Source organism: Podarcis vaucheri (genome assembly GCF_965113315.1).
Source record: "Podarcis vaucheri genome assembly, chromosome: 1".
In the NCBI taxonomy this organism is placed as follows: domain Eukaryota; kingdom Metazoa; phylum Chordata; class Lepidosauria; order Squamata; family Lacertidae; genus Podarcis; species Podarcis vaucheri.
Window position 1 is genome coordinate 40285464 of NC_138759.1, and position 12742 is coordinate 40298205.

The 12742-nt window shown below is 41.2% G+C and overlaps 1 protein-coding gene across 1 annotated transcript in view; it reads right to left on the reverse strand.

Moving 5' to 3' along the window:
- The window catches only part of AQR (aquarius intron-binding spliceosomal factor), a 57021-nt gene that overhangs the window by 34078 nt on the left and 10201 nt on the right, over positions 1-12742 (reverse strand). Inside the window, exons 8-17 of the mRNA XM_082239317.1 lie at positions 12475-12575; positions 11949-12025; positions 10172-10236; positions 8165-8281; positions 6895-7008; positions 5801-5904; positions 4953-5055; positions 1919-2039; positions 1285-1426; positions 734-912 (exon numbers count right to left, since the gene is read on the reverse strand). Coding sequence (XP_082095443.1) covers positions 734-912; positions 1285-1426; positions 1919-2039; positions 4953-5055; positions 5801-5904; positions 6895-7008; positions 8165-8281; positions 10172-10236; positions 11949-12025; positions 12475-12575 — 1123 coding nt within the window. The remainder of the gene's footprint in view (positions 1-733; positions 913-1284; positions 1427-1918; positions 2040-4952; positions 5056-5800; positions 5905-6894; positions 7009-8164; positions 8282-10171; positions 10237-11948; positions 12026-12474; positions 12576-12742) is intronic.

Consider the following 12742-nt stretch of genomic DNA (forward strand, 5'->3'; position numbering starts at 1 on the left):
GTCAGTGTCCCCCCAAGCATGAATAGTTGTTCCTATGCATCTTGCCAAAAAGGTCAATCCAAGTATAATCCCCCAAGCAGCAAAGCATTGCCTTGAGATAATACACCAGGGAACACAGAGAAGACTGTAGTGGCATGCAAGTCCTGACAACACACAGAAACCCCATCAGAGAAATGGTCATTTCAATTAAGTCAGAATCTTTCTCACCTTTCATATCTACTACCCAAGTAGACTTAGCAGGATCAGACTATTTATTTACTGATGCCCATTGATTTACAGAACCGCAGCTCTAAGTAATATTCCCATTTTAAATGACTGGCATTTTGTAGATATAGGAAAACGCGGTGGATGGTGACACAGAATGAATATTGCATATTGTTACAACAGTTCCAGATCAGTCTCACAAAGGGGGTCATAGGTTTCTGAGTCAGAATATAAGGCTCACACCCAAAAATTTCTCAAGAGGAATTAGCTATCCCCATATCAACCTTTAATCACTCCTGTCATAGAACAGCTAGACCAATAAAAGAATGCTTTCTTCCCCCTTTCAAAAATATGGAACTAGGAAGAACTGATGATCCCAAACTATGTGTTACTGAGAGCACTAGCGTTCTTTCTTTAAGCAGCAGGACTTAATGCATTTTAAACACAACAAGCATACAAACACTTAACATTCACCCCACATAACCGGGGATGTGACGTCACACTGCTGTAGCTACACACATATACATACCTTCCCATTCATCTTTGATGTTGTCTCTAACATTCAAGTTAATTGTGACATCCGCTCGGACTCTCATGGGCCAGTTTTCTCCAATGTTGGGCTTTGCCACCTCTATGACCGTGAAAGAGACAATGGGCTGTGCCATTCGAGCCCACCCACCAAAGACAACGCCTCCATATTCAGACTGCCTGAAGAGCAAGATCAAAACAAGAGACTTTTGCATTCAGATCTCTAACACACACCAAAGCTAATGACATCATTGCAAATATATACAAAATTATACCATTGGAAGGGACCAAGGGACCGCCAATCCTACAGCTGGGAATTGCAATTTATCCAGGAAATTCAGCCCAAGGGAAATTGTTTGCCATTAGCAAGTTAGCAAATAATCTGTCCAGAGCCTGTTTGAGACTATAACTCACCCTAGGGAATGCTCTATTAAACCCAACACCTCTCTAATGGCCCCAGAAAAACCAGGGTAGGGAAGGAGTAGAGAAATCACACACAGAGGAAAGTTTTTCTTGATCCAACAGCTTCAAGGTTATAGTTGCATTCATTACCATGGTTTCATCCTACTGACACTATCCTCAATGTCCTGCCTGATTTCATAAGTAGACTCTAGGCGGAAGAGGTTGAAATTTCTCAGGAGGTAGTCATGGAGAGTAAGAAACTGTAGATTCAATTTCGGGAGGGCAAGGCAGCCTAAGGAAAGAAAAAGGGGAGAGGAGGAATGGTTTGTTTATTTATCACGTCAGACTTGTTCAGCCATTAGTTTTATGCAATTACAATCGCATGGAGCAAGGCCACACTTCATTAAAGGGCACTTGTGTAGAGGGGAGCCTACTCTACACAAGCTTTCCTTTTCAGACCGCCAGCCCCAATCAAAAATTACATAGCTAGCAGGAGCTGGTTGGTTAAGCCCCATGCTATTCTTCTGCATCAGTATGGGAACTTGTGGAAGCCATCTCTATATACAATATTTGCACTAGTCCATCACTGTGCAGCCCCCACTGGAGAGATTTTTAGCACCACATCACAATCCTGGATTTGTATAAAGACACAGTGCAGCCTCCATGGGAGGTTTTAGAAAGCATCATCACAACTACTCCAATCACGTCAACTGCACCAATCCATGATTAGGCAGAGTGGCAGACCAGAAACATTTAAAATTTAAGCATTTTCCAGAAAACATACCTTCACCAGAATAGTACTCAGTTGGGACTATATTTTCATCCCAAATAATCTTCTCGGTGGGATACAGAGGCATTTGATTGAGCTGTTGAATTTGAGAAATTCGACATTCATGCCGGGACACCTAGAAAAGACACAAACATCTTGTCATGTGCCCTAAACAAAATTACAAATATTTATAGAAGGATACTCAAGAAGACTGAAAAGACACCAACTGGTTTAAGAGGTAAATTGCAAAGAGAAAGTTAACCTTTTTATTTTACGCTGAACATGCAAGTTTGGTTCACGTGACATGATAAGCCAAACAAGAACAAATGTGGACAACCCTAAATGAGCATCGGGCTTGCGCAATCCTGTCCCATCCCCTCCTCTGATGCAACCAAGAAGACACTCTTCATCAGAATTTAGTCTCACTTTTAAAGGATCCTGGCTGAGCTTTACAGTCAAACCAACGATCATGGTTTAAAACATACTCTATAACTTCAAATCATGGATTATGAAGCTGCTGGCTTGCTAAACTAACCAGTTTGTTTTAAACTAGGAACCCCAGTGACGCCCTCCTCCACATCGCACAAGGGGATAGCATATCAGCCCCTCACTTAGCTTGGGTTTGCTCAGCTTCATCCATACAGCACCAAATCATGTTTTAGTATTATGTGGCCACATTGCCAATATCTAGCTCTGAATATATTTTTATAAGTTTGTTGAAGCCGCTCTGATTTGTTGTATTGTTTAGTTTTCCATTTTCGCCAGGACACACAACAAAATGAGAAATTATGCCCGATCACCACACTCATAAAAAAACACCCTGTTGGCGGGTGAAGAACCTTTGGCCCTCCAGATACTGCTGAACTACAACTCCCATCATTCCTGGACATTGGCCATGGTTGTGGGGCTCATACAAGCTGTAGTTCAGCACCATCTGGAGGGACAAAGTTCCCCCTCTCTGCTGTAGGTTCATGAATTGTTTTACCTTGATGCAGGCATTCCCTCTTCTCTCTTAATTTTGGATCCAACAATGGTTAGCATTATATGTGCATTAGGTTGTTTGCTAACCATGGTTATTGAAAATGTTAGGATACATACAACCCAGTTTAGGGAGATTTGAAACTGAAAGGAGGGTGATGTTTATGGGATAGGAGACTGTGTGAGCAGCACGGAAGTCTACAATGCATTCTAAGTTGTCTAACTATGGTTAGGCAGTTGGGCAATGTGACATTTGCACCAGGCTACACACACATTCTACAACCTAAGACCCAAAACTTGTGGAATATAAAAAAAAACCCAGATACATTGCTATACACGACTGCCAGCACCCAGTTATGTAAGTCTAAAAAGTTGTGATGTAATTGGGACATTCACAGAATTAACAAAAGCCTATCTAGGCTGCATATTACATATTTGGAGGAGGGGAAGAGGAAGGGAGTCCTGAATAACAATTTTAAAATGTATTTCTTCCCCAGCAGTCCACTGGTCGGCTGAAAGACTACACAGCTTTGAATACAGTTTTGAACAGAGCCTCAGAGCACATGGCACACATCCAGTGACGCATTAGCAACATTGCAGAGAGCTTGAACCACCACCCAACACAAGTAAATCTTCATGGCATCACACAATAGTTAGCAGCGTGACCTCGTTGTGACACAAAATGCAAAGTTCAAACCAGACATGTTAGGATGTTGCCTCCATCTGTTTGTGAGTCTCTTGAGAGAGAGACACACATGAATAAATAAACGTAACTGCAAATTAAAGTTCAGTAGCGCTAGCTGAGTGGGCAACTAAAACAGAATGTAAAGACTTGAAAATACACAAGCACTGCTGGAATAATGTTGACAAATTAAGAAGTGTGATCAGCACAACTTCACTGAACAATTTTCCCCAAGCAAGTGCATTTTTAAAAACTCACAAGACTGATATTTAAGATGCTTGGGTAAGATCATATAATAATTAATACCCTTCATACTAAAAAGGTCTTAATGACCATTCAGTTAGAAGGAAGAATTTATTAAATAGCTTAAATGTCCATGCTATGCCGCAAATATAAATCTTTAATGCAGTGTTTCTCAAACTTGGGTCTCCAGCTGTTTTTGGACTACAACTCCCATCATCCCCAGCTAGCAAGCAGGGCCAGTGGTCAGGGATGATGGGAACTGTAGTACAAAAACCAGCGAGAGACCCAAGTTTGAGAAACACTGCATTAATGTGTCAACTAAAGCCCCATTCACTCCAACAGTGCCCAACTCTTGACCATGAGGTTATGACTCCTTTAATAATATCAGAAAAAAATCCTTGCTAAATGGGAGATTTTTGAGGGGTAAAGGGGGGGGGCTGAATCGAAGGAAATGGGTCAGTTAAAATTTAAAAATGGTCCATAGGAATTAAGTTTCGCCCCCCCCCCAAATCCCTGCTCTACATTTATGTTTTCCCCCCAATTACTACATTTTAATAGATGTGAACACAAAACAGCAAAGTTAGGCATAAATCTTAACCTAGGAGGCCTATGCATGCCTATACCCAGTGCTTTTTTTCTAAAAAAATGTTTAGAGGTAATCTCATTTTCCTACTCATGTTGAAATACTGCCCCTCAATGAGGCCAAACTTAGATTCACAAAATGTTTAGGGGTATGCGTATACATACCCCTAAAAAAGCACTGCCTATACCCAACCCTAATTCAGCTAATTCTTTTTAGTCACATTTGAAATCTACTGTGATAAAATAAGTTGTCCCCTTTCTCCTTTCAGATCCTAATATATAACTTATTGAAACTATGAATTCATGTACTCTTGACATTTCTTTGTGCTATTGGCAGGATGTGAAAACACAGTGCATAGGGTTTGGAGCGCACCCCAGGGATTTGCAACCCAACCCAGACTATGGTTGAGTCTCTGGTGCAGAATTTGAGGAAACCCAAGGAGCTGCAGGCAGAAGGGGAAAAACCCCCGGCCTGCCCTCTGATGCCTTGATAAAGAATCATGGTGTCCTATTCATCATCACAAAACAGCTTGACCCAGCAAACACAGACACAAGGCTGTTTACCAGCAGCTCAAGCAGAAACTCTTTGTCATAGCTTGTCTTTTCCTCTTCAGGTAGGGCTGGCAATAAGCAGAGATAGGATGCCACCTGGTGGAGTGTTTCTGGACTGAAGAAAAAAGAATAAAGCAAAAGTCACATAGCACTTGAGCTTAATAAATGGAGCTGTTTGCTTTGAATTTCTGTCAGTGTCCTCCCCCCCCAAAAAAAGTACAATAACTATTTGTGTGGCCTACTGACCAAGATTTTGATCTAGGCCATTGTGCATTTTAGCTAACACTCTTTGCTCTTATGCAAGGAACCTAACACTGAAAGAATTCTTGACAGATATCATTATTCATATTTTTTAATTAAAAAAAACAACCTACAATCAGACAAATTCAACAACTTCTTTTGACATATGAAACCCCCAAACAGTGGAGTTAAGGCTGTAAACCAGATAGTCTTTACACATATACTAAGAGACATTGCCTTTCAGAAGCTGCCTTTGTTTTCCCTCCCTTCACCCCTCTTAAAATTCTGTTGGGGAGTTATTATTTGGATAAAGTAAACAAAAGATCACTCATGATTCTCTGAATCATAGTTTTAAATTTATCTATTGCTTGATTACTACAGGTGGCCACTATTTCTATTTAGGCAAACATTTCAGGGTTTATTTAGGCAAAACATTTACTAGAATAACCAAGCCGTGGTATGTTGTTGTTGTTGATGTTAAAGGGGCTTCCAATACTAACTGTTGCTCAAACAATCAGCAACTCACTGTGAACTTGTGGGATTTCCTACTCCCCACACCAAATCATTGACACCCAGAAGAAGCAAATGATGAGAATAAAATAAATTAAAATATAACTTACCTTAGAGGCCCAAAAAGTTTTATGAGGGAGTCACGTGTGTCTACAGCAGATACATTTGAGAGGGCAAAATTGTAGAGTTCTGGGAAATGTGCGAAAGCAGCTCTCTAGAATCCAACCAAGAACCAGGATGAGAAATCAAATGCTGTCTTTACTCGGTAACGTGACTTATGCAACACTCTGCAATTTAACAGGCCAAGTACAAACCCCCACAAATAGCGTAAGGCTAGCTCACAGCAAGGTCTACCAGATATTTTGGGGGGGGGGCATTGTTAGTGGATCTGAGTTCACACATGAGAACTGTGTCACACTTCCATATAATGGGCTGTAACCAACAAAGTTGTCCCATTAGCATAAGGACTTCCACTTGCACAACGAGACTTCAACACTCTCTCTCTCTACTTTCTGTGTGTGACCCCCAAATCTGCTTTAGAGGGCTGGAGGAATTCCCAGAACAGACTTGGGGAAGCGGCATGCAGGAAGTGGTGAGGCTATCCTGATATATAGGCATGAATGGGGCAACTTTGTTAGATGCAACTCAATGATTTCCATTTTTTTCTGAATATTGGTTAGGATTGGGTGGTTGATAAGAAAACAGTTGGAACAAAAAAGACACGGCAGCTATTTTAATTCTAACAGAAGCTACAAAGATGACAAGGGAGAGGGGCCAAATATTTCAAACCCTACTGTATCTGTATGTATGGGCTGCCTGCTATGTTAACATGAAGCTTAATACAAACATCAGGAGAGGGATAGCAGACCACATTGTGGGAGTTGGGGAATGCCAGCATGATTCAAATTCCACCCTGCCTGGACAGACTGGCTATCTGCATAGGGCTTTGGCAGCTGACTTTCAGTACTATCCACTTACTAAACCAAGGACATGCCCCCAAACATCAAAGTTTCCTGAATGATAACTTATTTACCAACAGTACTTTATTCATATTAAGAACAGACATATCCACCCATGAAAGTGGCACTATTTCCAGGCTTACAAATGAAGTGGTTTCCCCCCCAAGTCTGTCGTCACCCCTTTTCTGACAAGCAATCTTACACCTATGGCAAAGCCTTCAGTTACACCGGAGGCCGTTAAATACCTGGAGGGAAGTAATTCTGTCATAGTGAATAGTAGTCATCTCATTCTCTGTCAATGCATTTCCAGTCTGGTCATTAATTTCAAAACCAGTGTAGAATTTGAGCATGTCTAAAAGCTGAAACAAAATGGTGCCAAATTAGATATTCAGAAAGGTGGGGTCTTCAACCACCACATGGGGCCCAGTACTATAAAGTCAAGGGATATTTCATTTTATTTCCAAAATGTAAAACAAACAAGTTGTATCATTTCACTGCTTAGAGAAGGAAATTTCATTTTTCAGTCCATTACAAGCCAGCTGTAAGAGAACATAGTGAAGAGAAGCTGGACCCTTGCTCCTCATGTTTTCTCTCACCCTTCCATTTTTACTCTCCCACTATCAAAAGGGAAGTAAAGGATGTATTATCACGTCCAGAATATACACACACCTCATGAGTGAGCCGACATCCAACATTAGTCATACATACAGTAAACATTTGTTTAAATGTATTCTGACATTACACTTCTGTGTGTGTGTGTGTTAGATGAGGCCCAGCAGGCCTGATTGTTATCTGTCCCCACCCCTGCGGGGCAACCCTGACCTGACAACATTAAAGCACCAGAAGATGGACAGGTGGGTTGCCCGTTGCCCCTACCAAAGTCCCTTGCACTGAGCTTCCCAAGTGTTCAAAAGGAGGCTGGTTGTCAGGCACTGAAAGCATAGCATGAGGGGCTTTGCCGGCCCTAAGCTCATAGAGCTGGCAAAGCTGCTTTGTGCAGGAATCAGCTGCACAATCAAATTCCCCAAGAGGAACTCAGTGATGCAGCTGATCCAGCCACATCTGTACCTGCTCCTTATGATCTCAGGTATTGGCAGGTGGCTATGGTTTGAGGAAGATGGCCTTGCAGGTAATATCGAGAGCTGTGTCAATACTTGCCCCTAGTCTAGGTGCAGTTCCCTAAAGCTCATCCATACTTTTAAAATTGGCTTTAGCATGAAAAACCCAAATATAAGCAGGCTTAACAAAATTGCTTCAGCCATAGTTGCTCTCCATCTAGTGCACCCCCCACAAAGTCAGCAATGTTTAGCCACTGTAGTTGCACTATGCTGCCTTCCTGTATTACATGCTTCTCATTAAGCAACACAACAGGGGCTAACAGCAAACAGTGGTTGCCAACCATCTCTTTCTAGCTGTGATGCTGTATTTTTTTTGGTAATAATGTTGTGTTGCCTTGGCTAGCGAGGATTTTGAGGTGCTGAAAGAAGTGCTCTGCAAAATCAAAGCGAGTCGTACCTGGCAGAAAAGATGACCCTCCTTGCCCCTTTTGGCTAGGCTGGATAAGTAACAATGCACAACGAGGTGGGAATCATCAAGTATTGTGTTAAACCAGCGTCGTGTTGGAAGTAGGGCCTATAATAATAATAAAATAAACAATCACATATATGTCAACATTTGGGAGGATGTTAGTAACTAGAAGACTGGTTAGAATTCAGTGCTTTCTAAAAAAAAAGTTGGTGGTAGTATCCAAAATATCCATTTTAATAGTAGCATCTGTGCAATGCCCACAGGTCTTGTCCAATGGGCTATCTAATTTAAACAAAGATCAGAAACAAAACAAAACCAAAAACACAGAAGTCCCATTGAACTCAATGGGATTTACAGTGGTGCCCCGCAAGACGAATGCCTCGCAAGACGAAAAACTCGCTAGACGAAAGGGTTTTCCGTTTTTGCGTTGCTTCGCTAAACAAATTTCCCTATGGGCTTGCTTCGCAAGACGAAAACGTCTTGCCCTTTTTTTTTAAAGCCGCTTGAAGAGGCGCAGTTGCAACGGACCGTGCTTCGCAAGACGAAAAACATCGCAAGACTAAAAGACTTGCGGAATGAATTCTTTTCGTCTTGCGAGGCACCACTGTACTCCTGAACAGCCATATGAAGAATTAAGCCCTTTCCTTCTCATTTAAAAAACTTTAAAAAAATTAATTCTTCATTAATAAAACATTACAAAAATGTTTCTTTTCTTTAAAAATCCTCCTAAAATATCTCCTTGTCAGATGTCAAAAACCGCAGCAGAAACTGGGGGTCAACAGACTATTGCAATACAGCTATTTCAATCATGTAATGCTGCTGCTTTCACAGCTCCATACTACAAAAATACATGAAATAAGAAATGCAAAATAACTTACATGGCCATAACTGTCAAAAGGTTTTAGACAGACAGAGCAGTTAATGGCGATGAGAAGCCTGAACTGGTTAAAGGGGGGGGGCATATTTATTGCCAATAAAAAATGAACTGGTGGGAGCACATGGCTCACTTCCACCAAAGTCATGCTAATCGCTGAAATGCTCCGGCAGTTTAGCCTCAATCACAATATAGATGTAACCGAATACAAAACCCTGAAACGCCCTGGGGGAAGAAAAGGGATCTTAAGTATAGGTAAAGACACTCCGTTCAGATAGGACAAGCTACAGGAGAACAAATGTGATGGCTTTTTATAGCCGATTTCTGGTTTGCCAGTTCCAATCAGCACAACAGGCTTCAGAAACTATCTGAACTCCTTTAACTCTCCTGTAATGCCCTTAGCGCAGAATGAACCAACATGAAATGTTCTGATGCTTGGCATTTTGGCTACGATCCAGCAGCATCCCAGCTGAATATCTTGCATACCCTCTCTCTGGGGCCAGAATCCTGTTCAGAGTGGATAGGCTCAATGATACTAGCCATGTCCCTCCTTGGAAACGTTGAATTTTTAGCAGAGCAAACAAATATGAGAACATATCACATTTCTATCAAAGATTAAAGCCGTGGAGCTTCGTAGCTAACTGCATCTAGAGTGGGTGACACAGCCACACTTTTTTACAGAGTCTCTCCTGCTGAAATAATTTTACACATCTTAAAATAAAACAAAGGCAGTCGTATGTGATATGATTCCTGTCAGTTACCGATGCATGAACTAGTTCGCTATTCAAAACGAAAATTTTCAGGATATCCGGTAGAATGCTGCTAGGCATTTAAAAATATAACAACAATTTTGAAAGCCTTGCTAGGACCTTCTCACAATATAGAGACCATAGGAAGGCTGCTTCCAGTCAGCGTGTAGACAAACCTGAGCTATACAGACCGATGATCTGATTCAGTTTAAGATTTGATTCAGTATAAGAGGACTTCCTATGCTCTATGTGCGAGTTAAACATACTTCAGTCAGCTGCTTCAACACTAGGACTAACGCAGCACATATTTTAGTTATTCAAGAGGCTTAGATGCTACAGTAGATCACTATATTTATCCCATATTTGGCATACCTCTAGATCTATCATGAGTTCAATGAATCTTTCACTGTAATGCACTTTATCCATAGAGAGAGGACCTAGAAGTAAATACAGGTAATTAAAAATGTAATCCTGGAACTTATGTATAATGCATCCAAATCAAATTTTGCTGATGCTTAAGAGTTATTTCAAGACCCTTGGTTCTAGGCAGAGATGGCCAAACAATTTCTATTTTTGTGCCTCAATTGCAGTCCAGTTTGGCAAGGAAAATGCCTTTTTTCCCTTCTTCTGGCACATCAGGGACTGCCACAACTATTTTTTATTTTACTTTTTTCATTGAATTTGTATACCGCTCTTCATCCGCAGATCTCAGGATGGTTCACAGCGTAAAAATAAAAGATAAAACCACAAAATACATAATAAAAACAGAAGAAAGCAAAAACCACCCCTCCCACAAACACGTTTAAAAGGATATAGGGTGTTGGTCAGCCAAAGGCCTGGCTGAAGAGGAATGTTTTCGCCTGGTGCCTAAAGGTGTCTCCAGCTGTTTCTGGACTACAGCTACCATCATGCCTAGCTAGCAGGACCAGTGGTCAGGGAAGATGGGAATTGTAGTACAAAAACAGATTGAGACCCAAGTTTGGAAAGCCCTGGTGTATAATGAAGGTGCCAGGCAAACCTCCCTGGAGAGAGCATTCCACAAATGGAGAGCCTGAAGCTGAACAGAGCACCTTAAGACAATGGTACCCAATGTTCCAACTGACCTGGTATTTCCAGAAGGGAAGGTCAGACAGGGTGAGAGTATGCAAGGTTGGGAGCAGGTACCTGAAGGTGCACAAATCACCTTCAGGCGACAGCTTCTAACACTTTTCCCACGTGATTTTCATGCTGTGAAGCCGAAAGGCTGGGCAGGCAGTGAAGAGAGGTTTCTTAGGGCTCCTCAGCCAAAGAGGTCCCTGGCAGTCTCCTACCTTACTTCCATCTCAAAAGCTTAGGAGGTGGCAGCGGCCACAAAACAGAAGAATTATTATTCCCTGTATAAGTAGAAAATATTAAGGCCAAGTTTGTCTATTCTAAAAATAAACCCTCAGTGGAGAGATATCCTTGAGGTGTTGGGTCTTTCAGCAGGAAGAGAAATCCTGGTGGATATTAAAAAATAATCACCAAATAATATTTAATGCGAAGCCAAGTATGTTTAAAGTAGAGAGCTAATTTGCAGTTGGGCAAGCACAGACTCTTAAGTTATGCATGAATAAGACTTGCCATTACTTCAAACTTACAATGTGACGCTGAATTTGAAAGTAGTTTTCTGAGAATTTACAAGTGACCTATTCATTTGAAGAACTGAATCTAGTTTTAAAAAAGACAGTTCCCTTTCGATATTTAGCAAATCTGTTTGACTGCTTTACAACTGAATCACTTCAAAAGTAAAGTCACTACATCAGTCTAGCAAATTCTACACAGTGCAGCAAGAACAAAAAATCCCCACAAAAGGGTTCAGAGAAATCTCCCTTTGTTTTGCATCAGAGAAACAAAGTTGTGTAATGAGGAGAATTTTTCAAATAATGTGTTCTACAGAATAGAACTCCTGTGCATTTAATAGCATGGTGATTTTGCTCCCATTCTGGAGCTGGCGCTCAAGGCAGGAATGTACTTGCATGCCCTCCCTCCAAGATACCATAAGCTGCAATAGGCTGAAACAGGATAAATCACATTTTCATCTGGGATGCCTAAATTTGGGCAAAGGGCAAGGTAAAAGAGAAGAGGGTCTCTTGCATAAGCCCATACACTTACAATTTGAACTACATACCTGAAATGGGTATTGATTTTAATACAGAGATGAATTTCTGGATCAGTTGCGAAAGGAATCTTCTTTCTTGAAATGCCCTAAAAAACAACAACAACACATGATTCCACATCCTGCTTATGAACTTCCCAGATGGATCTGGTTGACCATGGCAGGAAGCAGAACGTTGGACTAGATAAGCTTCTGTTCTGACCCAGCAAGGCTCATCTTATGTTCTCACATAAGCAGTTGTCTTTCAACCTGGCTTACTTGGGAAAGGTTCCTGGTCAGTCTATTTAATATGTCAGTACTGGATGAATAAACCAAATATGCCAGTATAATATGTAGGAACATATTGTGGTACAGCTGCACTGTATCACATCCACTATCCACTATACCCAGATGGCAAGCAGATGTGGGGTCTTAGTCAGCCCAACTCCTGCTTTCCCCAAGCAGCATGAGGTACAAATGGGCCTTTGCCAAAACAGCTTTTCTTCACAGACAGCAAATTACAATCCCCACAAATGATTTTTTAAAAAGCAATACTTACTGTGCCCGAGTATTTTCATCCATTTTCTCGTCATTCTTCTTGATCAAATTCCAAAATTTTCTAAGCTTTGATGTCTTTTTCAATTCGAGTGCCAGACGAGCCTAAAAGGGTGACAGGATGAATTCTTAATAGTATGATGAGCTAGATCTCTAGTATACCCATCCATCTAATTTGGGTGCCCCAAAGGTAATTTCAAAACCCCAAACTGAACAGGAACTTATGCTTGCCCATTGTAAAGGCAGAAGATTTTAAAAGTCTCCAAAACCGC